The sequence below is a fragment of the Papio anubis genome, chromosome 18 (assembly GCF_008728515.1).
Source record: "Papio anubis isolate 15944 chromosome 18, Panubis1.0, whole genome shotgun sequence".
Classification (NCBI taxonomy): domain Eukaryota; kingdom Metazoa; phylum Chordata; class Mammalia; order Primates; family Cercopithecidae; genus Papio; species Papio anubis.
The window spans coordinates 55,554,264-55,579,306 of NC_044993.1; the positions used below are offsets into that span (position 1 = coordinate 55,554,264).

The following is a 25,043-nucleotide window of genomic DNA, read 5'->3' on the forward strand; positions in this document are numbered from 1 at the left end:
TGTCTTTCAAAAGAACAGGTGAGAAAACAAATGTCACATTATCATAACATGGAATGAGAATGGGATCTGTCCTTTTGAACTAAAATGGCAGTTCAGAAATCCTTTGTTGACTCTGCTCTGAAAATGATAATTTAATGAATTATTCCTTTCCAAACGTGCTTCTGAGCACATTTTGCTGAGATAGCCGGACCTTCAGGACCAAGAAATATAAGCTGTTTTCCACATAGTACTTGTTCTTGTGGTTCAAGAATTGTCACTGGCTTAACAACTCATCAGCAAAGAAGATTCAATGTATGTACCTCTCCCAATGCTGTAAACTTCTTCTCCTTGTCACATAAGCATGCGTAATATGTCTGAAATATTCATTTATTAGGGACACACGTCATTAATTCCAAAGACACCAAGCCAATGCAGTCAAGGAATCCCAACAGAAAGCTGCCCAATCTTTAGTGTGTACAAATCATAAATGTGTCAGGGGTTGCACCATGGTTAATGTACTACACAACACATGGGGTATCATCAATTCTGTAACCTAGAGTGAAGAGTGCTTCCTGGAGTTGTGCAGTGCACAACCTGTGCAGCTGCACATGGTGACCCTGAGATTAGCCATCTCAAAAAAACACGGATTCATAATCATGGCTTTTCACAGGAAGTATATGAAAAGGAAAGGGATGAAAAAACAAGGGTAAAACCCTGCAGGCAGGCCCCTGAAAACTCTAAGTCTCCACAGTGGAATTTTACATAGGAAATTCTGGGTGGGGGCAGGAGGATCACTAGATCTAACCTGGATGACTATTTTTAGAGCCTTCACTTTCTGGTCTGAGGCCCAGGCGTCCTTCAGCGACTGGTTGAGCTCCTCTATGCGGTTCACGTAATCCTGCTGAGTCAAGTTCAACAGCTCCTTTTGGGAACCCTGTGGGGAAAAGGCAGAAGGTGAAGGCACAGCAGGAAAAATATTGCTCGACTACCACCCTTATAAAGAATACCAGGTATTGGCTGAGTTTTGGTCTCTAAATTTTCCTCATATCCCCACAAGGATTGACAGCTTTGCCTTGCGATTTGCAATCAAAGAGGTTCTTTTGAGTTTTCTGACAAAGATGGACAGAGTGCTGTGGGTTGACAGGCTGGCCTTGGAAGCAAGTCAGACCTAAGCCACCTCCCAGCTCAGTCACCGAGTAGCTGTGTGACCCTGGGTGAGCTACTTTCCTCTCAGAGCCTCATCTGTAAATTGAGGTAACAAGACTTACCTCATTCAACCAACTGTGGGTCTCCTGTGTGCAGGACACAGGACTAGATGCTCGAGAAACAAAGACATTTTTGCTCAAGATTCCCAAGCAATAAGACATGACAGGGTATTTCAGCACTAATGGAGCTTAAGATACTGAAGACAGATGGATATTAACTCAAACTGAGATAAATGCTCAGGAGAAAACACAATTCTATGGGGACACATATACTGGATCTGAGGTGCCCATGGAAAAAAGCTCAACTGTTTCATGGGCTACTAAGGAAGAAAAATATGCTGATCACTGATGGGAACCAACTGAGAAACATATACCCCAATTTCAGAGATAGTCAAATGTGAGAGCAATGGTACATCTCAGACTGGGAGAAATATGGTAACAAAGAAATGGACTGTAAACTGTGATGGGGGGATCAGGAATGGTTTCCTGGAGAAGTGATACTTGAGACAAACTCTAAGGGGAGTACAGGTACAGAAGAGTGTGGGGGTGTTAATTAGACCAAGGAGAGAGTAATCAGGACAGAAAGACAACCACAGCAAAAACCCTTGGCAGCTGAGCAAGGGATTGTCACGGGGATGAAATGGCCATGTAGGTAAAGACTTGGCACGGTCCCTGGTGCACAGCAGATGCTCCTTAGCCCTGGGCTGTTGTTAAGAGGCTCTTCACACAACTCACAGGAGTAAAGGTCATGTGAACACATATGATGAGACCTGGAACCAAATGTTTATATGTACCTTTCCTACAATTCAAAATGAAAAACTCTTTATTAAAGAAATAAGAGTTGGCTGGGCATGGTGGCTCATGTCTGTAATCCCAGTACATTGGGAGGCCGAGGTGGGTGGATCACTTGAGGTCAGGAGTTCGAGATCAGCCTGGCCAACATCGTGGAACCCTTTCTCACCTAAAAATACAAAAAGTAGCTGGGCACGGTGGTGCGTGCCTGTAATCCCAGTTACTCAGGAGGTTGAGGCAGGAGAATTGGTTTAACCTAGGAGGCAGAGATTGCAGTGAGCTGAGATCACACCACTGCACTCCAGCCTGGGTGACAGAGCAACCTGCAACCTCCATCTCTTGGGTTCAAGCAATTCTCCTACTTCAGCCTCCCGAGTAGCTGGGATTACAGGCACCTACCACCGTGCCCAGCTAATTTTTCCATTTTTAGTAGCGATGGGGTTTCACCATGTTGGCCAGGCTGGTCTCGAACTCCGGACCTCAGGAGATCCTGTCTCAGTCTCCTAAAGTGCTGGGATTACAGGCGTGAGCCACCGTGCCCAGTCAAGATTGTTTTTTCAAGAAATTCTGTATTTGTTGGTTACATTTATGAATGTTTAAGTGTTGGCAAAAGACTCACTTTTTTTTCAAAGTATGTGTAGGCCAATTAAAAGATTCCTGTGGGCCATATCCAGCCAGTCCAAGCAGCGTCAGTTGCAAAGCAAAGTCTTTGTACTCCATAAGGCTACTTCTCAGGGAGGTGACTGCAGTTGGGTTTTTTTTTTTTTTTAGACAAAGTCTCGCTCTTTTGCCCAGGCTGGAATGCAGTGGCGTGATCTCAGCTCACCGCAACCTCCGCCTCCCAGGTTTAAGCAATTCTCCTGCCTCATCCTCCCGAGTAGCTGGGATTACAAGCAGCCACCACCATGCTCAGCTGATTTTTATATTTTTAGTAGAGTCGGGGTTTCACCAGGTTGGCCAGGCTGGTCTCGAACTCCTGACCTCCCTTGATCCTCCCGCCTCAGCCTCCCAAAGTGGTGGGATTATAGGCATGAGCCACCGTGCCCAGCCTTGCAGCTGGTTTTTACCATAAGACACTGTCGCTAGGGGACCCAGCCTTGCTCAGGCATCACGATGAGAAAAGAGGCCTCTAGAAAAGCAGCCCCAGTCAGGCTTCCCGTGAGCTCAGCCAACTGCACGCTGGCATCCTTCCCTGGATGGAGTCATTGCCTTGGGGGGAATAAGCACAATGTGTAGCCCGGGAATTAATCAAAGAGCAGCCACCGAGGTTGATCTCACTTGGCAGGAGGAAGGAAAAGCTCTCGCACTCCCTGCACCCCACAGATGACTTGCTCACCTCCTCAAAGTCATCCAGCTCCTCCAGCCGGGTCCGAACCTTCTCTGACATTGCCAGTGTGGCAGTCCCGGCTTTGCCTAAACAGAATGAATTTACGTCACACAGGTGCCTTTTCTCCTGCACCAGTACCCCCAGGGGAGGCATCTTTCACTCTACACTTCATCGTGAATACAGACTCTGGGGAACGATTCCATTACAGAAAACTATCCCAGATTTTCAAAGCAACTTCCTTATGTAACCAGAGTTCCATCTAAACTTTTCCCACTTAGAAGCTGCCCCTGGGAGCCCAGTGGGCCAGCCTCGAAGCGGTTAACTGCTGCATTTGAGATTTACAAACTTTGCTCTGTATCATCTGTTTATTCCTAAAGAAAGGCGGTCCAGATAAGGATGCCAAAAATCCGTCATTTCATTGTTTTCTATGAACAAAAGGCCCTCTTAGGCTCTTACTCACAGCGTAGAATTGTGCTCTTCTGCTAACAAAACAACCATCTCACTGTCTACCCAGGGTGGAAACACTAGGGCTTCAAAGCCGTCTCTTCGAGCAAACAGGACTAGCTGTGCCTCCTTCCTGCATCTGTCAGCACAATTTCGCCATCAGCAGGGACTGCTGGAGGGATGAAGGAAAGGCCCCCAGGCCACAGGCCAGCCACAAGGCAGGGCAATGCATCTAGCTGACTGCTGCCCTCTGTGGCTGTCTATTTCAGAATCCTTCCCCATCTCCCATCTTAAAGGGGCCTCTGCTCTAGTACTTTTTTTTTTTTTTTTTTTTTGAGACAGGGTCTTACTCTGTCGCCCAGGCTGGAGTGCGGTGGCGCGACCTTGGCTCACTGTAACCTCCATCTCAAAAAAAAAAAAGAAAGAAAGAGAAAAAAAAAAAAAAGAAATGTGGACTCAGGGTCAAGCTGCAGAACTCTTTTTGTAAGCCTGACAAATGTTTTAGGTTTTGAGAGTCACAAAGTGTCTGCTCCAACTACTCAACTCTACTGCTGTAGCACAAGAGCAGGCATAGATAATACGTAAACAAATTGATAGGGCTGTGTTCCAGTAAAACTGTACTTAACAAACAGGCAGTGGACCAGACTTGGCCTGCAGCATGCAGTCTACCAACCCCTGATCTGGGGATACCCCAGTAGTGGAATGCTGGATCAAAGGGTTGGCCCACTGTCTTAAACCCTTTCAGCTACTGTAACAAAATACCAGCAAGTGGGTGGCTTACAAATAAGAGCAATGTATTTCTCGCAGTCCTAAAGGCTGGGTGGTCCAAGATCAAGGTCCCAGCAGATTAGGTGTCTGGGGACGGCCTGCTTTCCGGTTCGGTTCATAGATGATGCCTTCTTGCTGTGTTTTCACTTGGTGGAAGGGGTGAGGGAGCGCCCTTGGGCCTCTTTTATAGGGCACTAATCCCATTCATGAGGGTTCCACCCTCATTACCTAATCACCTCTGAAAAGGGCCCATCTCCTAATACCATCATCTTAGGGTTAGGATTTCAACATACGAATTGGGGCAGGGGAGTATGGTTGGGCACAAACAACCGGACCATTGGCACCTGTCTTCAAATTAAATAAAAAATGAAAAAGTATTCTGCAAGGTGGTTGTGCCATTTCACATTCCCACCAGCAGCATATGAGAGTTTCTATTGCTCTATATTCATACCAAGTCTCATGTTGAAATGTGATCCCCAGTGTTGGAGGTGGGGCCTGGTGGGAGGTGTCTGGGTTGTAGGGGAGGATCCCTCATGAATGGCTTGGTGCCATCCTTGCAGTAATGAGTGAGTTCTTATTCTTAGTTCCCATGAGAATCGGCTGTCGAAAAAAGCCTGGCATCTTCTCCCTCTCTCTCCTGCCTTCTCTTGCCATGCAATCTCTGCACACACCGGCTCTCATTTGCTTTCACCATGAGTGGAAGCAGCCTGAGGCCCTCACCAACAGCAGATGCTGGCACCATGCTTCTAATATAGCCTGTGGAACCATAAGCCAAGTAAAGCTCTCTTCCTTATAAATTAGCCAGCCTCTGGTACTCCTTTACAGTACCACTAAACAGACTAAGACACTTGGTATCACCACTCTATTTGATCTTTACAAACTGGTAGGTACAGGCTGGTATGATTTACCTTTTATGGTCTGGGATCAAAATTCTGTCCATAACAAGCTGGGCGTGGTAGCTCACACCTGTAATCCCAGCACTTTGGGAGGCCGAGGCGGGTGGACCACTTGAGGTCAAGAGTTTGAGACCAGGCTGGCCAACATGGTGAAACCCCGTCTCTACTAAAAATACAAAAATTAGCTGGACTTGGTGGTGCACACCTACAGGCCCAGTGACTCGGAAGGCTGAGATGGGAGAATTGCTTGAACGCAGGAGGCGGAGGTTGCACTGCACCATGGGTGACAGAGCAAGATTCCATATCAAAAAAAAAAAAATTCTGTGCATAACAAAGCTGCTCCCAGTCTCTTTATTTCTAACGTGCTGTCTCATCCAGCAGAGCCGTGGGAAGAGTGGCAGCTGCCATATCAGAGACCTGCAATGAACCACGGTTGTGCTCATCTGCACCCAGTAGAACATGATCTGTCAGTTGCTCCAGAATCACCTCGGAGCATCAAAATAGGAATTCTGGGGTCCCATCCTACAAGATTAATTGAGCAAGTCGGGGCCAGACATCTATATTCATAGAAAAGTTCCTCAGGCAATCCTGCTACATGGCAGTTTGAGATACCCAGGTCCACAGCTTCTGACTGTGTGTCTTAGGAGAGGAAGCTGAGAACTGCATTCAGCGACCAGTGGCCTATAAGACTGAGCATGTGGCCCCCTCACCAACATATCTTACGGCACAAGGGAAAAGACTTAAGGCAAGGGAAAGGCTCTCTTAAGCAATCCCCCAGTTGGTGAGGGAGGCACAACGAGGGGGAGACTATTTCCTCTGTCATTTTAAACAGTAAGCTTATGTTTTACTCCTAGTAACCTCTTTGGTTTTTTTTTTTTTTTTTGAGACGGAGTCTCGCTCTGTCACCCAGAATGGAATGCAATGGCGTGATCTCAGCTCACTGCAACCTCCGCCTCTCAGGTTCAAGCGATTTTCCTGCCTCAGCCTCCCGAGTAGCTGGGACTACAGACGTCTGTCACCATGCCTGGCTAATTTTTTTTTTTTTTCTTTTTTTTTAATTTTTAGTAGAGACGGAGTTTCACCATGTTGGCCAGGCTGGTCTTGAACTCCTGACCTCAAGTGATCTGCCTGCCTTGGCCTCCCAAAGTGCTGGTATTACAGGCATGAGCCACCGCACCAAGCCGTACTTTTGTTTTTAATACAGAATTTCACTCTTGTCGCCCAGGTTGGAGTGCAATCTCGGCTCACTGCAATGTCTACCTCCCAGGTTCAAGAGATTCTCCTGCCTCAGCCTCCTCAGTAGCTGGGATTATAGGCATGTGCCACCACGCCCAGCAAATTTTTGTATTTTTAGTAGAAACGGGGTTTCACCACGTGGGCCGGGCTGGTCTCAAACTCCTGACATCAGGCGATCTGCCTGCCTTGGCCTCCGAAAGTGCTGGGATTACAGGGGTGAGCCACCGTGCCTGGCCGTATTATTATTATTTTTTTAGACAGAATTTCGCTCCTGTCACCCAGGCTGGAGTGCAATGGTGCGACCTTGGCTCACTGCAACCTCCGCCTCCCAAGTTCAAGTGATTCTCCTGCTTCAGCCTCCTGAGTAGCTGGAGTTACAGGCATGCGCCACCACACCCAGCAAATTTTTGTATTTTTAGTAGAGAAGGGATTTCACCATGTTGGCCAGGCTGGTACCGAACTCCTGACCTCAGGTGATCCACCCACCTTGGCCTCCCAAAGTGCTGAGGTTTGATATTTTTTAAATTCATGCTCTAAATATGTATTTTAGTTCTATGTCTATCCACAATCTAAGCAATAGCTCCATCAGAATCATATCACATAAACTTTTTTCCTTTGTAAAATGATATTAAAAGTAACGGCAGAATTTTCCCATCAAAACAACAACAAACTCATCTTACCTTTTTCAGATCCCATAAACAGATTCTGCAGAGACATAACATTCATTAATATTTTAAAATTCTAAGGCAGTATGTTCATTGTTTTCCAACAAAGCCATTTACATACCCAAGAGAAAGAAATATATATTCAAAGAAGGAAAATACAGTCACTAAAAACCACTGAAGATTCAAATTTCTACTCAAGTCAGGGTTCTCAAAGTCAGCAAATACTAAAATTTTTGATATGCCAGCAGAGTCACATAATAGAAGTATTTTTAACCTACTCTGAATCAGGGTTTATCACCCTCTACACTACTGCCATTTGAGGCCAGATAACTTTTTGTGGGAGATTATTCTGTGCACCCTTGGATATTTAGTTGCATCTCTGGCCTCCACCCAATAAATGTCAGTACCACCTCCAGAACCGTGACAGTCAAAAATGTCTCTAGATATTGCCAAAGGACCACCCAGGGGTAAAAATTACTCCTGGTTGAGAATCACTGCTCTAAGTTAACTCTGTACAGTTTAAAAAAAAAAAAAAAAGACTCGATTTAAATAGTCCAGCAATTCTGCCTGTCATTCTGTTCAATGAGTGCACACCCTGGGAGGAAAAAAAGAAGAGGCGTTGTGGCCAAGCGTTCCCCGTGGCCTGCTGAGTTCACTACTTCCTCCAGGGCACAGTCCCATTTGCAGATGGACACGCTGCTACATTTCTTAGCCTCCCTGCAATTATGAATGGCCCATGACCACACCTTCAAGACAAATGTAACTGAAAGTGTTGGGGGACCCCAAGAAATCTTCCTAAATGGGAGGGGGTGCATCTTTCTTTCCCTTTCCTCCCTCTGTCTACCAACATGAATGTGAGGCAACACTCAATGCAGTCGAGGAGCAAGAAAGAACGCAGTGGAACCCTGATGCCCTCGGAGCTGCCACACCAGTCCTGGACTCCTGTGCTCGAGACTTCTCTCCAGTGTAAGGAGGGATACAGATCACCCCTGTTTATAGTGTTAGGAGGGGCTTTGGTTCTAAGCACTGAACCCAGTCCTAACTCACACAGGCATTAACCTGACTGGGTTAGTCTCAGCTCTCCTGAGTCTTTCCTTCCATAGCAGTTTGCCAAGTGGAAGGTAAGCCTTGAATTTCATAAGCATCTTGAGGCCAAAGCTAACTATTTCACCTAATGGCCATCCAGAGAAACAGTAAACTTCCAGCTCCAGGAGAAAACCCAGCTATGTGGGACTTACTGAGTGACACCTTTCTCCCCCAGTGTCGTGCTGTCCTCCCTTCATAATTCATTTTTTAAATTAATTAATTAATCATTTTTTTTTGAGACAGGGTCTCACTCTTGGTGAGACAGTCACCAAGGCTGGAGTGCAGTGGTGCGATCTTTGCTCACTGCAACCTCCATTTCCCAGGTTCAAGCAATTCTCATGCCTCAGCCGCTTGAGTAGCTAGGATTACAGGTGCCTGCCACCATGCCCGGCTAATTTTTGTATTTTTAGTAGAGACGGGGTTTCACTATGTTGGCCAGGCTGGTCTCAAACTCCTGACCTCAAGTGATCTGCCCACTTTGGCCTCCCAAAGTGCTGGGATTACAGGCGTGAGCCACCATGCCCAACCTCCTTCCTTCATAATTCAAACCTCCTCCCAAAGACAAGACTCTGCTGTTCTAATTCTTTCTCTGACCTGTGCCACATCCCTGATCCTTACCAGATTTTTCTGGGAAGCCTGTCAGCACATTTTTATGCCAACAACACTGACATACTACGTGAAGCCTTATATTTGAGCTTTTAAGAGAAGTAGAAAAATAAATAAATAAGTGAAACTTACAGAGCCCAAGAGTTAAAGCAATATAACAAAAAGAAATTACTACTAACTCTGGAGCAGACCCTGGGAGAGGGTCTCCTGGTACTCACAATAGACAGCTTTTCGGTAGTGGTGTACCGGGCAAGGATTTCTCCCCGTTTGTTGGCCCAGGGCTCAAAATCCGATCCTACAACGGAGTTATCATCTCTATCACGTTTCCTTCTGGAGCTGTCCTAAAGAAAGGCAAGAAAATCTCTTCAGCAGCAGTATCATTTTATTCTTTAAATATATACATATATAAATAGAAGGCAGATAGTCCTTTACTGTGGAATAAAAGAGATCTGTCTCAAGGTTTACTATCATAAAAAAAATTACAGCGCCGGGCATGGTGGCTCATGCCTGTAATCCCAGCACTTTGGGAGGCCGAGGTGGACAGATCACTTGAGGGCAGGGGTTTAACACCAGCCTAGCCAACAAAGTGACACCTTTCTCCCCCAGTGTCGTGCTGTCCTCCCTTCAAACCCCGTCTCTACTAAAAATACAAAAATCAACCAGGTGCATGCCTATAGTCCCAGCTACTCAGGAGGCTGAGGCAGGAGAATCACTTGAACCTGGGAGGCAGAGGTTGTAGTGAGCCAAGATCGCACCACTGCACTCCAGTCTGAGTGACAGAGCAAGACTCCATCACAAAAAAAAAAAAAAATCAGGCCATTTCATCACAAATAGACAATAAACATATCAAAAAATGCTCAAACTCATTAAGAATTAAGGAAAGGATAGTTGGAAAAGACCACTTTTTCAAGTATCAGAATGTCAAAGAGTTAAAATGCTGGCTGATGTCAGGCTGGCAAGAATGCAGGGAAACAGGCCCTCTTCAACATCACTGGTGGAAATACAGACTGGTTAACTCTTTTTGGAGGACAATTTGGTGATAGCCATCAAAACCTTAAATACACATTGCCTTATGCCAGCAAAGAGATGGAGTCTCGTTCTGTCGCCCAGGCTGGAGTACAGTAGCGCAATCCCCGGCTCACTGCAACCTCCGCTTCCCGGATTCGAGCAATTCTCCTGTCTCAGCCTCCTGAGTAGCTGGGATTACAGGTGCCCACCACCAGGCCCAGCTAATTTTTGTATCTTTAGCAGAGATGGTGTCTCACCACATTGGTCTGACTGGTCTCGAACTCCTGACCTCGTGATCCGCCCGCCTTGACCTCCCAAAGTGCTGGGATTACAGGTGTGAGCCACCGCGCCTGGCCAACGAGCAAAGAACTCCTAGGAAGCTACCCTGCAGAAATCCCTGCAGACATGCACCAAGGCATGTGTATGTTCGAGACACATGGTGCACTGCTGTTTCTATCAGCAAAACCCAGAAACTATCTGGGATATCCTCTATCTGATGGATACATCAGTAGAGGAATGGCAAATTAAAGTAGGTAAAGCCAGTCTTTAGAATACAATAAGGCTGGTCAAAATAATAAGGTTGTTCTAAATGTACTAACATGGATAGTTCTCCAAGACATATGGTCAAGTCAAAAAAAAAAAAAAAAAGTTGGCTGGGCGGCATGGCTCACACCTGTAACGCCTGGACTTTGGGAGGCCAATGCGGGCAGATCACCTGAGGTTAGGAGTTCGAGACCAGCCTGGCCAATGTGACGAAGCCTTGTCTCTACAAAAAATACAAAAATTAGCCGGGTGTGGTGGCACATGCCTGTAATCCTAGCTACTAGGGAGGCTGAAGCAGGAGAATCACTTGAACCCAGGAGACAGAGGTCGCAATGAGCCAAGATCGCGCCATTGCACTCCAGCCTGGGCAACAGAATGAGACTCCGTCTCAGAAAAAAAAAAGTAAAAACAAAAATAAAAATTAAATTAAAAAAAAAAAAAGTTGTGGGGTGCAATGGCTCAGGCCTGTAATCCCAGTGCTCTGGGAGGCCAAGGCAGGAGGATTGCCTGCGCCCAGGAGTTTGAGACCAGCTTTGGCAATACAGTGAGACCCTGGCTCTACCAAGAAATCCAAAATTAGCCGAGCGCAGTGGCGCACACCTGAAGTCCCAGCTGCTCGGGAGGTTGAGGCAGGGGGATTGTTTGAGCCCAGGAGTTTAAGGCTGCAGCAAGCTATGATCATGCCACTGCAGTCCAGCCAGGGCAACAGAGCAAGACTATCTCCAAAAAAACAAGTCACAAAACTGCAGATCCATTTATGTAACAATGGTAAATAACATATGAAACACAGCATTGGATGATGATTGAGAGCATGTATTCTGAAGTCAGACTGGCTGGGTTTGAATCCCAGCTTGGATGTGAATTGATATCTCTATCCCTCCATGGCTGCCTCTTTAATGAGGATTCTAATACCTCTCACAAGGTAGTAAGAGAACCAAATATGAAACGCACTCTGAAAAAATGCCTGCCATGCGGTAAGCTGATGCTATAATTATTTATATATGAGTAGGCATGGGAATGCCCAGAGACTGCTGTCGGAAGTATCTATGAAAATACAGGGAAAAGCTATGGAAAAAGACACATTACAGCCACCATTCTCACGACCGCCAGGGTGGAGATTGGCATGAGAAGGATTGTTCTACATGACTTCTGACTTTTTCACATCAAAATGAGTGATATACTTATGTAATTATGTAAAAAGATTTATAAGAAGAATAAAATTAAAATTAAAAATAAATTTTAAGAGCCAGGCACAGTGGCTCACACCTGTAATCCCAGCACTTCGGGAGGCTGAGGCAGGGGGATCACCTGAGGTCAAGAGTTCGAGACCAGCCTGGCCAACATGATGAAACCCCGTCCCAACCAAAAAGCACAAAAATTAGTTAGGTGTGGTGGTGCATGCCTGTCCCAGCAACTCGGCAGGCTGAGGTGAGAGAATTGCTTGAACCCAGAGGCGGAGGCTGCAGTGAGATCGGACCACTGCACTCTAGGTTGGGTGACACACCAAGGCTATCTCAAAAAACATTAAGTTAAATTTAAAACTAAAAATAAACTTTAAAATGCTTTCAAAAAAAAAGAAGAAAGAAAAAGACCTACTTCCCAGAGCTACACCAGCCTCTCACGTCTGGATGACCTGAACTGTTGCAACCAGAATGTACTGTGTGCATTATTTGTGCAACTTAAAAAAGGGGAAGAAGCTTTAGGAGGCTCAGGTGGGAGGATCGCTTGAGGCTTGGAGTATGAGACCACCCTGGGCAACATGGCAAGACCCCGCCTCTACAACAAAATAAAAAATTAACCAGGCACAGCAGTGTGTACCTGTAGTCCCAGCTTTTCAGGAGGGTGAGTTGGGAGAATTGCTTGAGCCCAGAGTTGGAGGCTACAGTGAGCCACGATCACACCACTGCACTCCAGCCCAGGTGACAGAGTGAGACTCTGTCTCTTAGAGAAAAAAAAAAGGGCAGGACAGGAGAAAACCACCCATTCCTGTACCCACAAAACTGACCCTCACTGGACAACCATGGCTGGGGTGCTTACCGTGGCAGCTGCCAAGGCTACGGGGTCAGCAGTGGCTGCAAACATGGACAGGGGGTCAGTCCCATCCAGGACGCTGCTCAGCGGGTCCACCATGGAGCTGGAGGAAGAGGAGGATGTGGAAGAAGTGCTTCCTTTCCGGTTCACTTTCTTCGTCTTTGATTCTGTGACCTGTGAGGAAAATTTCTGGAGGTAAAACGGAGCTCCCACAACTCTCCCCAGGGAAACACTCCAGTGGGTACTTTCCTCCCATTCTGGTAGTTGAATGGATGGTTCATTTACAGCAGAGATTTATCCATCTGCAGGGGATGCTTATTTTTTTGTGACAAATGGACATGACTCAGGATCACAGCTGTCGAGGAAAGGAAAGTAGGAAGTTAGGGTTAGGAAGTGTTAAAAAAATTAATTGAGAGGTCACTGGACTGAGAAGGCTACAGCACCTGGGGTTCCCTATGTAGCAAACCAAAATCCAACTCAATATAAGTGGTAAAATGGAACTTAAGCTCAATCAGTTGCAAATCGCCAACTACCTGCTAACTAGAGACCGGCCAATCAAAACCGACAACTAACCTCTAAGTAGGGAATTTCTACTTTAACCAGATACTTTTTTTTTGTCTTTCTCCCTTGAACACCTCATAAAAGTTAAGTTTTCTGCTGGGTGCAGTGGCTCATGCCTGTATCCCAACACTTCGGGGTGCTGAGGCAGGAGGATCACTTGAAGCCAGGAGTTTGAGACCAGCCTGGGCAACATGGCGAAATCCTATCTCTACAAAAGATACGAAAATAATCCAGGTGTGATGGTACATGCCTGCGGTCCCAGCTACTCAGAAGGCTGAAGTGGGAGGATGGCAGGAGCCCAGGGGGCAGAGGTTGCAGTGAGCCGAGATCGCACCACTGCACTCCAGGCTGTTAAATTTATGTGGTCTCTGGCCCCAGTTCCTGCCACAGAGCTCCTAATACCTTGGAAGATTCCCTGGGTGAAGGAGCATCTTTTGCCTTAATAAGGTGACTCCCAGTGGGCTCCTGCAGAGCTTCAGGACGCGGTCTGGTCACCAGAAAGACCAAGCCATAATTAAAATCTTGGAGCTTTCAGCCCCATTCCCCATCCTTTGGGAAGGTGAGAGGGCTGGAGATGGAGTTAATAATCAATCATGCCTATGCAACGATGCCTCCAAAAATATCCACAAAAAATGGGCTTTTGGGAGGCAGAGGTTGCAGTGGGCTGAGATTGTGCCACTGCACTCCAGCTGGGTGACACAGTGAGACCCTGTCTTAAATAAATAAATAAATAAATAAATAAATAAATAAATAAATAAATAAATAAATAAAATGGGGTCTGAAGAGCTTCCAGGTAGGTGAACAAGAACATATCGAGGTACCTGGAGGCGACATGAAAGCTTTGTGCGCCCCTTCCCCAGGGCCTCACCCTACGTACCTCTTCATCTGGCTGTATTATTTGTAATATCCTTAATAATAAACTGGTAAGTATAAGTAAATGTTTTCCCAGTTCTGTGGGCCATTATAGCAAATTATTGAACATGAAGGAGGGAGGCATGGGAACTCCCAATGTGTAGCAAAGTTGGAGTGTCTGAAGTGAAGATGTCTTTTTTTTTTTTTTGGAGACAAAGTCTCACTTTGTCACTAAGCCTGGAGTGCAATGGTGCGATCACAGTTCACTGTACCCTCAACATCCTGGGCATAAGCCATCTCCCTGCCTCAGTCTCCCGAGTAGCTGGGACTACAAGCACACCATCACACTCTGCTAATTTTTTTTTTACTTTTTGTAGAGGTGGGGTATCACTGTGTTGCCCAGGCTGGTCTCAAACTCCTGGGCCCAAGGGATCCTCCCATCTAGCATCCCAAAGTGCTGGGATTACAGGCATGAGCCACCATACTGGGTCAGGGCTGTCCCATTGAGGACTCTGCCCTCAAACCTGTCGAGTCAGATGCCAACTGCCAGTGATGGCTGCCTGAATGGGGTTGAACTGCAGTCTAGGGGGGAGAGAGAAGCACCTCCCATTGGTATACATTTGCTGTTTTTGTCTTCTGGTACCCATTCCTCCACCTCACAGGCTTAATACTTAATACCCCAATTTTTATTTGAGAAAACATCTCTCCCCCATACTCAGTTCCCACAGGCCTGGTGGGGTGAACTCTGCTCTCAGTTCCCAAGGTGAGCCTTAGACCTACCCCAATCTATCAACTTCTTCTATACAGCAGGTCACCAATGCTCGTTCAGGGTAGGGCGCATAACAAAAGTGGGTCAATGAAAACTGCTTGAGAAAAGCATTTTCCTGCCGCCGATGTTGCCAATCTAACAGGATAGGCCTGGAGCTGCAGCAGCTCTTCGCAGCTATTCTGTTATGGTATGGGTGTTAAATGAAGTTTAGCCTACAGCTGTCTCCTTATGTATTTTAACTTTGGCCTAAAGGTTTCTCTGCACATAGTGAACTATAACCCCACTGGACGTGTAAACAGACTGTAACCTACTCTTGTGCCAATCACCAAGTTTTGGCCAATTAGGCCAATTAAAGGGGGCCAACTGGGCCAGGCACAGTGGCTCACACCTGTAATCCCAGCACTTTGGGGGGCCGAGGCGGGCGGATCACCTGAAGTCAGGAGTTTGAGACCAGCCTGGCCACCATAGTGAAACCCTGTCTCTACTAAAAAGACAAAAAAATTAGCCTGGCAGGGTGGCGGGCACCTGTAGTCCTAGCTACTCAGGAGGCTGAGGCAGGAGAATCACTTGAACCCGGGAGGCAGAGGTTGCAGTGAGCTGAGATTGCGCCATTGCACTCCAGCCTGGGCAACGAGAGTAAAACTCCGTCTCAAAAAAAAAGAAAAAAAGGTACCGGAAGACAAGTGTTCAAATTGGGTTCAAATAAGGCAAATGCTGAACTGTAACCAACCCGGCTGTTTCTGTACCTCACTTCTATTTTCTGACTGTCACTTTCCTTTTTGTGTCCATAAATCTTCGTCTACCACGTGACTGTGTTGGAGTCTCTCTGAACCTACTCTGGCTCAGGAGGCTGCCCGATTCATGAATTATTTTTTGCTCAATTAAGCTCCATTAAATTTAATTTGGCTGAGAATTTTCTTTTTATTTTTTGAGATGGAGTCTCTCTCTGTCGCCCAGGCTAGAGTGCAGTGGCACGATCTTGGCTCACTGCAACCTCTGCCTCCTGGTTTAAGCAATTCTCCTGTCTTAGTCTCCTGAGTAACTGCGACTACAGGCACACGCCACTATGCCCAGCTAAATTTTGTAGTTTTAGTAGAGTATTTTTAGTAGAGATGGAGTTTTGCCATGTTGGCCAGGCTGGTCTCAAACTCCTGACCTCAGGTGATCCACCCGCTTCAGGCTCTCAAAGTGCTGAAATTACAGGTATGAGGCACGAAGCCCGGCCAAGAATTTTCTTTTAACATGGGGAACAGGCACCCGAGAATGAACGCAACTGTGGCTGTGGTGAGGTCACCCACAGCCACACAACAGCATGGGGACTGAGGGGTCCCGGGAGGCTGAATCGCAGTCTTGGAGTCTTCTGCGTTATGCAATCGTCTCCATACATTCCCAGAGCCTCCAGGCTGACAATCACATCTTTTCCCCAACATGACAACCGCATAGTTTCTATTACTTGCTAAAAAGACAGTACCGACCTGGCAGAGAGGAACCAGCCAAGCCTCTTGCCTGCTTTCATTTTATTTTTTAAATAAACCCACAGATAGACTAACATGCTATTCAGGACAGCACTCTCTGCTGGCAATTACAGTGACTCTTATATTCCAAATACAAAAATTAAAAGTCAAGATACATTTTGTTGACACAGCCAAATCAGGAACAAAGTCATCCCATTGACATGGCAACCTCACTAAGGAGGAAGGGAGTAAAAATGGTGCTGGGCGAGGCCAATATTACAAAAAAGAGGTAGTGAACAAACTAGTTGATTTAAATATGCAGGCCAGGTGTGGTGGCTCACTCCTGTAATCCCAGCACTTTGGGAGGCCAAGGCCGGTGGATCACCTGAGGTCAATGGTTCGAGACCAGCCTGGCCAACATGGCGAAACCCCGTCTCTACTAAAAATACAAAAACTAACAAAAATTAGCCAAGCGTGATGGCGCATGCCTGTAATCCCAGCTACTTGGGAGGCTGAGGCAGGTGAATCGCTTGAACCTGGGAGGCAGGGGTTGCCGTGAGCTGAGATCGTACCACTGCACTCCAACCTGGGCTACAAAGTGAGACTCCATCTCAAAAATAAATAAATAATAAAAGCATTTAAAAAAAAAAATCAGGCTGGGTGCGGTGGCTCACACTTAGCACTTGGTGAGGCGGAGGTGGACAGATTGTCTGAGCTCAGGAGTTCAAGACCAGCCTGGGCAACATGGCGAAACCCCATCTCTACTAAAAAAATACAAAAACTTAGCTAGGCATGGTGACGCGTGCCTACGGTCCCAGCTACTCGGGAAGCTGAGGCAGGAGAATCGCTTAAACCCAGCAGGCAGAGGTTGCATTGAGCCACCACGGCACTCCAGCCTGGGCAACAGAGCAAGACTCTGTCTGGAGAAAAAAAAAAAAATCAAATATGCAAAAATGATTACCACTGGCAAAATGGAAAAGACTCAAGAAGACTGTCTTTCATTTCAAGGGATAAGAATATCATTCACAAAGACCCTTAACAAAACTTACAGTTATGGGTTTCAGAGGGTGATAGTCCCCAAACTCCAATGGTACAGCCTCCAGTCGGCATGATGCAAATTCAGCTTTGTAGTTCCTGTTCCTGGAGTGCCTGGTAAACAGCAAAACAAAGCCAATTAGTGGATGGGGGTACTTAAAACACTAAAAACTTCTGATGAGACCTCCTCAATGACGAGGTAGTTTAGAACAGCACAATATACCCACCAAAGTCAAAAAGAAAACTACATTTAAAAACAAATTTTTTGGCCAGGCACAGTGGCTCACACCTGTAATCCCAGCAATTTGGGCGGCCTAGGTGGGCGGATCACTTGAGGTCAGGAGTTCCCAACATGGTAAAACCCCATCTTTACTAAAAATACTAAAAATTAAAAAATTAGGTGGGTGTGGTGGTGCATGCCTGTAATCCCAGCTACTTGGGAGGCTGATGCAGAATAATCGCTTGAACCTGGGAGGTGGAGGTCCATGGTGAACGAAGATCACACCACTCCACTCCAGCCTGGGCCACACAGCGAGACTCCATGGCAAACAAGAAACAAAACACGAATCTCTTTGGCCAGGCACGGTAGCTCATGCCTATAACTCCAGTACTTCGGGAGGCTGAGGCGGGCGGATCATGAGGTCAGGAGATCGAGACCATCCTAGCTAACACAGTGAAACCCCGTCTCTACTAAAAATACAAAAAATCAGCTGGGCGTAGTGGCACATGCCTGTAATCCCAGCTACTTGGGACGCTGAGGCAGAAGAATCGCTTGAACCCAGGAGGCAGAGGTTGCAGTGAGCCAAGATCATGCCACTGCACTCTAGCATGGGGGACAGAGTGAGACTCTGTCTCAAAAAAAAAAAAAAAAAAAATGTATGTTCGAAGGTATAAAGAGTTGCCAGCATACTGGACTTGTCATGCCACACACCAGAACAAAGGGAAACTCACTAAGGTGACTCTAACACTCTTTGCCCAGCTTTCCCGCACAGGGCATTTGTGAATTCTCAGCATGGGACAAGAGGCTGACGCCAAGCAGAGGGCAGCGGTGAAACAGCAGAGCAGCTAAAAGGGCTCTAAGGAAACCTCACAGAGCTTCACAGGAGTTCAGGGCTATCAAGACAGCCAGGAGGAAGAGGAGAGAGCACAGGGAAGACAGAAATCCAGCCCAGATCTCCCCTCAAGGTATTCGCCCATTAAGCTGCATAGGGCAAGAGGGAGGAGCCATGCAGAAAGGAGATGAAGAGCTCACGGGTGTTTTCATTGGTTTCTTGAGGGTTCAACAAGAGAAAGGATTCGTGAGCTGGAAAATAAAGGGGGAGACTGAAGCAAGGAGCGGCAAAAGCACAGGAAGACAGACAGAATTTCAAAGACACAAGGAATGTGAAGAGAAGGCCTAACACACATATAACTGGAATCCCAAAGAGGAGGAGAGAGAGAATGTGCAAGAGCAGTCTCTAAAGAGATAATAGGTGAAACTTTTCCAAAACCAAAGAAAGACATCAAGCTACAGACTCAAGAAACATCTGTGGCCCAAGCAGGACAAGTACAAAAGCAAACAAACAAAACACACTTTTCCTTTTACTTTCTTTTTTTTTTTTTTTTTTTGAGTTTTTTGAGAGATGGCATCTCCTTATGTTGCCCAGGCTGGTCTTAAACTCCTTGGCTCAAGAGATCCTCCTGCCTCAGCCTCCCAAAGAGCTGGGATTACAGGCATGAGCCACTGCGCCCCGCCTTCTTTGAGCATTTTGAAGATACTGTCCCTGTGTTTTCTGTGCCCATCTTTGTGCTGCAATAATAGTCTTATTGTTGCTCCTCTGAAAATAAAGTATCCGTTTCCTTTTAAGAAATTCTCTCCACCAGGCATGGTGGCTCACGCCTGTAATCCCAGCACTTAGGGAGGCACACATGGGTGGACTGTTTGAGCCCAGGAGTTTGAAACCAGCCTGGGCAACATGGCGAAACCCCATCTCTACAAAATAAATAAATAAATAAACAAATACATTTGCTGAGTGTGATGGTGTGTGCCTGGAGTCCCAGCTATTCTAGAGGTTGAGGTGGGAGGATCGCTTGAATCCAGGAGTTCAAAACTGCAGTGAGCTATGATCACACCACTATACTCTAGCCTAGGCAACAGAATGAGTCCCTCTCTCTTAAAAAGAAAAAGAAAAAAAAATCAGAAGGAGAGGAATACAGGAGCGAGGAGAAGGCAGAAAATGTTTTTAAATTATTGTCTTTACATTTCTTAATCTCTATTATAAAGATCTGAGAATTTAATTTCATAGGTTATGGTTTAAAAAAATTTTTTTAACTCACATACTTAACCAAGTTTTTTATGCAATGTGTGTATCCACATATAATTTTAAAAGCTACCATAGTCACAGAACGTCAGGGCCACAAAGTCTTAGACAAGTTAACCCATTTGACCCCTTTCTCATCTCCTCCGTTGACTCTCCAAGCAGGAGAACACCTCAGCCAGTATGGAAAGTGACAAAGTCTCTCCTTGACCAAACTCTGGGCAGGTTCCTCTGAGTTCTCCCCAGCTAGTGCTCAGCTACTGGATTTCCATGTTTGTTTTTGCAAGTTTTAGCAAGAATTCTGTCAAGTTGATTGAGCCAGAATCCCCCTCCACATCCAATCGCCCTCAATATCTGATCAAATTATTCTTCTACCCCTACTTGGCTATAAATTCCCACTATTTCATTTTGCATTAGGAGCTGAGGCGAATCTCTGTCCCCTATTGCAAAACCCCACTGTAGCAGTCCCCCAGAATAAGCCTGTCTCATCTCCCTTAACAAGCACCATGAATAATACTTTTGTTTTGTTTTTCTTTTTGACACAGAGTCTCGCTCTGTTGCCCAGGCTGGAGTGCAGTGGTGCGATCTCAGCTCACTGCAACCTCCACATCTCAGGTTTAAGCCATCCTCCTGCCTCAGCCTCCCAAGTAGCTGGGACCATAAGCACAACCCCACGCCCAGCTAATTTTTGTATTTTTTATTAGAAATGGGGTTTCACCATGTTGGCCAAGCTGGTCTCGAACTCCTGACCTCAGGTGATCCACCTGTCTTGGCCTCCCAAAGTGCTGGGATTAGAGGCATGAGCCACTACGCCCGGCCAATAATTTTTCTTTAACAAAAGACATGTGCATTTCTCATTTGTAAAATATCACAACCCAGAAAATCAGCTTTCCTGGGCACACGGGACAATTCTTGTCTCCCCCAGCCCACTTTAGGGAAAGAGGAACCTCAAAGAGCACCGGGACTTTCCTTGGCCTCCAAGTCCCTTAAATTCATCCCCCTGCGCCACCTTCTGCTCCCATTTAGATTCTCAACTTTATTAACCTTTGTATGAAATACTGGCACCCCAGATCTAATTGTGCCATGCAACTAGTCAGCTTTACCCAAAATCCTCCATTAACCCAGAAACCCAAGCCAGCACAAACGAATTGAGCTCCCACGTCATTTCATTTCTATCCTTTCTACATGAACTTGGCTTTGAGTGTAGGAAAGGAGGAGAAAGGCTGGTTGACAATAATGAACCAGTTCTACTTTTATTTTTTTTAAGGGACAATCCCTTTCACAATAATTTGCCTAGTCCCTCTGGGATCATATTTACAAAATATACACCAACTTAATCTTCCAAAAGATTGCAATTGAAATTACCTATGAAATATTCTTGCATGGCCAGGCACAGTGGCTCGTGCTTGTAATCCCAGCACTTTGGGAGACCAAGGCGGGCGGATCACCTGAGGTCAGGAGTTCGAGACCAGCCTGACCAATATGGACAAACCTGTCTCTACTAAAAATACAAAATTAGCTGGGCATGGTGGCGCATGCCTGTAATTCCAGCTACTAGGGAGGTTGAGGCAGGAGAATTGCTTGAACCCGGGAGGCGGTGGTTGCAGTGAGCTGAGATCTCACCATTGCACTCCAGCCTGGACAAGAGTGAAACTCCATCTCAAAAAAAAAAAAAAAATTCTTCCAAATTCCCATCCCATCAAGGATGCTATCAGGCCATCCTTGATTTATTAAAAAACAAAACCCCAAAGGATAAATTTGAATAAGAGTCATCAACGGTCAAGATGGAGTTTAAAACATCAAATCATACTTTTCCTCTTTTCAAATCACTTTTTTTTTTTTTTTGAGACGGAGTCTTGCTTCGTCCCCCAGGATGGAGTGCAGTCGCATGATCTCGGCTCACTGCAATCTCCACCTCCTGGATTCACGCAATTCTCCTGCCTCAGCCTCCCACGTGGCTGGGATTATAGGTGTGTGTCACCATGCGTGAATAATTTTTGTATTTTTAGTAGAGACGGGCTGTCACCATTTTGGCCAGGCTGGTCTAGAACTCCTGACCTCAAGTGAATCGCCCACCTTGGCCTCCCAAAGTGCTGGGATTATAGGTGTGAGCCATCACGCCCAGCCTCAAATGACTCTTAATTTTATCTGTTGTCAAGAAAAGCAGAATGTTGAAAGGTTCATTTAACAAAGCAGGAAATTTAATGGGACAGGAAAGTCAATTCCAAATGTGTTTTCTGTCCCAATAGTAATTCTAATGAATTACTAACAATCAACAGCTGAGCAAACGCTAGATCAAAACAGAAATATGACTTCATATGCAACAGTCAAATAACAGTTCTCATTTATTACGCACTTACTATATACCAGGCTCTGAGCCAGCCTTTACCTCCATTTCCTCATTTAATCAACCCAATGAGATAGGTACTATGCCCATTTTTCAGATGAAGAAGCTGAGGCTGTTAGAATGCTGGTATCTTGTCGAAAGTGAGAGCAGCAATAGAAACAGATTCAGTAGTTCTATAGATTATCTATAGGTCATGTTGAGAACTTTAAAAATTAAGCGTATGTCTATTTCCCTTAAAAGAGCAAAGTTTTGGAACGAATTTTATTTTTTTAAAAAAGGGGGATGGTGGTGAAAAAATACCGCTTCTGGGCCGGGCGCAGTGGCTCACGCCTGTAATCCCAACACTTTGGGAGGCCGAGGTGGGTGGATCACCTGAGGTCAGGAGTTCGAGACCAGCCTGGCCAACATGGCAAAACCACGTGTCTACTAAAAACACAAAAAAATGAGCCAGGCGTGGTGGCACACAACTGTAATCCCAGATACTCGGGAGGCTGAGGCACGAGAATTGCTTGAACCCGGGAGGCAGAGGTTGCAGTGAGCCGAGATCACGGCACTGCGAGACTCCATCTCAAAAAAAAAAAAAATACTGCTTGTGGAAATAAATCTTAAAATGTTTTTTCCTTCCTAAAAGCCCACAGTAAACCATCATATTTTGATTTTCTACCACTTCTTTGATGATTTCCTTAAATTTGCTCTCTGATCCCTAAGTCTGAGATGTTAAAGCATTTTCTTTAATCTCTGGATCTTTGGTAAGGCTAACAGCGACCTCTTGTGGGCATCTCCTCAAAAATCATTCCTTTTCTTTTTGCTAATATACTTTATATAAACTGGTAAAAATTCCCCATAATTCCAACCCCCAGCAACGTAAAGGGCTTGTCTGGATCACTGGCACCTGCCACAGGAGAAAAGGCCACCATTTCACACCTCCACTATTGGCTGGGCTTAGCCCTTGGCTACTCAAAGCATGGTTCACAGACCAGCAATGATGTCATCTGGGTGGGCTAAAATACCCCACGCCTACAGAATCAGAATCTGCATTTAAACGAAATCCTCAGGTGGTTTATATGCACATGAAAAGTTGACAACAGCCTATTTTTAAATTATTTACCCCGATCATATGGATACACAGAAATCCCACTATGATTAACCAGATTAATCTCCTTATACTGGAAACACCAAAATCCACTAAATGCTTTGCCCAACTATTTTAATTCTCAAATAACTTTTTGGTTACTAATCACATAATCGGACCACACAGCTTTTTCTTCCACAATCACAATATTACCCAGCCCCCTTCACCGCTACACATAAAATACTCTTAAAATGATGTAGTGATTCTGCCTCCAAGGGTTGATTTTTTGTGGGGTTTTTTTGCCTTTTTTTTTTTTTTTTTTTTGCTTTTTTGAGACAGAGTCTCACTGTGTCGCCCAGGCTGGAGTGCAGTGCCACAGTCTCAGCTCACTGCAACCTCTGCCTCCTGGGTTCAAGCAAATCTCCTGCCTCAGCCTCCGGAGTAGCTGGGACTACAGGTACCCGCCACCACGTCTGAGGAATGTTTTTTTTTTTTTCCCTCTGGTAGAGCCAGGGTTTCACTATGTTGGCCAGGCTGGTCTTGAACTCCTAATATCAAGTGATCCACCGGCCTTGGCCTCCCAAAGTGCTGGGATTAGAGGCATGAGCCACGATGCCTGGCCCAAAGGGTGGTATTTTCAAGTGTGCTATAACCACAGGATTAAAGGGAAAATGTGATCTAGGGTATACAGGACATCTCATGCCCTAGCCAGGCCAAAATACAGCAGGGATAGCAAAAACTGTGGCTAAAAAGAGGCATTCCTGGGGAGACTCATGACAAGGCAGTGGGATTTGGGGAACCCCGCAAGCCAGAAACCTCAGCCCAGGATATATAGATTTGAGGTCCAGCTGACAAGGATGATTACTATCATAGCCTCTGGCTTCCAAACCTCAGCTATCCCTTGTGGGGCTAATTATTTTAAGTAAACTGCTTCATTTCTCTGCCTCTATTTCTTCATCCAAAACATGGGGTTGTTTTAAGAACCAAATGACATTACATGTTATACACTTTACGAGTGGTGTCTGACAGAAAATAAGGACTTGATAAATGCAAATTTAATGACAGAAACTCATTTCTCCTCTGTAGTCCTTCTCAGTCTCCTCATTCATTCATAAATATTATTCAGCACTCACCATCACGTTTTAGGTGCCACATACAAAGATGGACAAAACTCAGTCCATTTTTTTTTTTTTTTTTTTGAGACGGAGTCTCAATCAGTAGCTCAGGATGGAGTGTAATGGCATAATCTTGGCTCACTGCAACCTTCACCTCCTGGGATCAAGCGATTCTCCTAGGATCAAGCGATTCTCCCACTTTAGCCTCCCAAGTAGCTGGGATTACAGGAACCTGCCATCATGCCCGATCACTTTTTGTATTTTTGTAGACATGGGCTTTCACCATATTGGGCAGGCTGGTCTTGAACTCCTGACCTCAGGTGATCCACCCGCCTCAGCCTCCCCAAGTGCTGGGATTACAGGCCATGAGAGACTGCGCCCAGCCAGTCCTTTTAACTTTTAAGGAGCAAGAAGTCTATTAGGGAAACAGAAAGATGAATGAGCACGGGCCAGGCGCGGTGGCTCATGCCTGTAATCCCAGCACTTTGGGAACCCGACGTGGACGGATCACTTAAGGTCAGGAGTTCCAGACCAGCCTGGCCAACATGGTGAAACCCCGTCTCTACTAAAAATACAAAAATTAGCCAGGCGTGAGGGTGTGCGCCTGTAATCCTAGCTATTCGGGAGACTGAGGCAAAGAATCGCCTGAACCCGAAGGCGGAGGTTGCGGTGAGCCAAGATCAGGCCACTGCACTCAAGACTGGGTGAGACTCCGTCTCAACAAAAACTACAACAACAAAATGTTTAGCGCATGGCCAGATTAGGAACTATAGAGACCCTGAACAATAAAAGCGTTATGGCACCTGTTTGCCTGCTTATAATATAAAATTAAAATGCCAAAGGTAAAAATGTACTGGGATGCAGAGATTAAGACAGCGTCTCCCTGGATTTTTTGATTGCAAACTCCAGATAAATCCGCTGAAGTCAAACGTTTCCCATGTTTTTGATAAGCTTT

The 25,043-nt window shown here is 45.8% G+C and overlaps 1 protein-coding gene across 3 annotated transcripts in view; it reads right to left on the minus strand.

Moving 5' to 3' along the window:
• The window catches only part of VPS35L (VPS35 endosomal protein sorting factor like), a 147,605-nt gene that overhangs the window by 120,489 nt on the left and 2,073 nt on the right, over positions 1-25,043 (minus strand). For all 3 annotated transcript variants that reach the window (XM_021931799.2, XM_021931798.2, XM_021931797.2), the window contains exons 2-7: positions 17,272-17,371; positions 12,593-12,760; positions 9,223-9,345; positions 7,328-7,352; positions 3,313-3,389; positions 785-913 (exon numbers count right to left, since the gene is read on the minus strand). In XM_021931799.2, the coding sequence (XP_021787491.1) occupies positions 785-913; positions 3,313-3,389; positions 7,328-7,352; positions 9,223-9,345; positions 12,593-12,760; positions 17,272-17,371 (622 nt within the window). The remainder of the gene's footprint in view (positions 1-784; positions 914-3,312; positions 3,390-7,327; positions 7,353-9,222; positions 9,346-12,592; positions 12,761-17,271; positions 17,372-25,043) is intronic.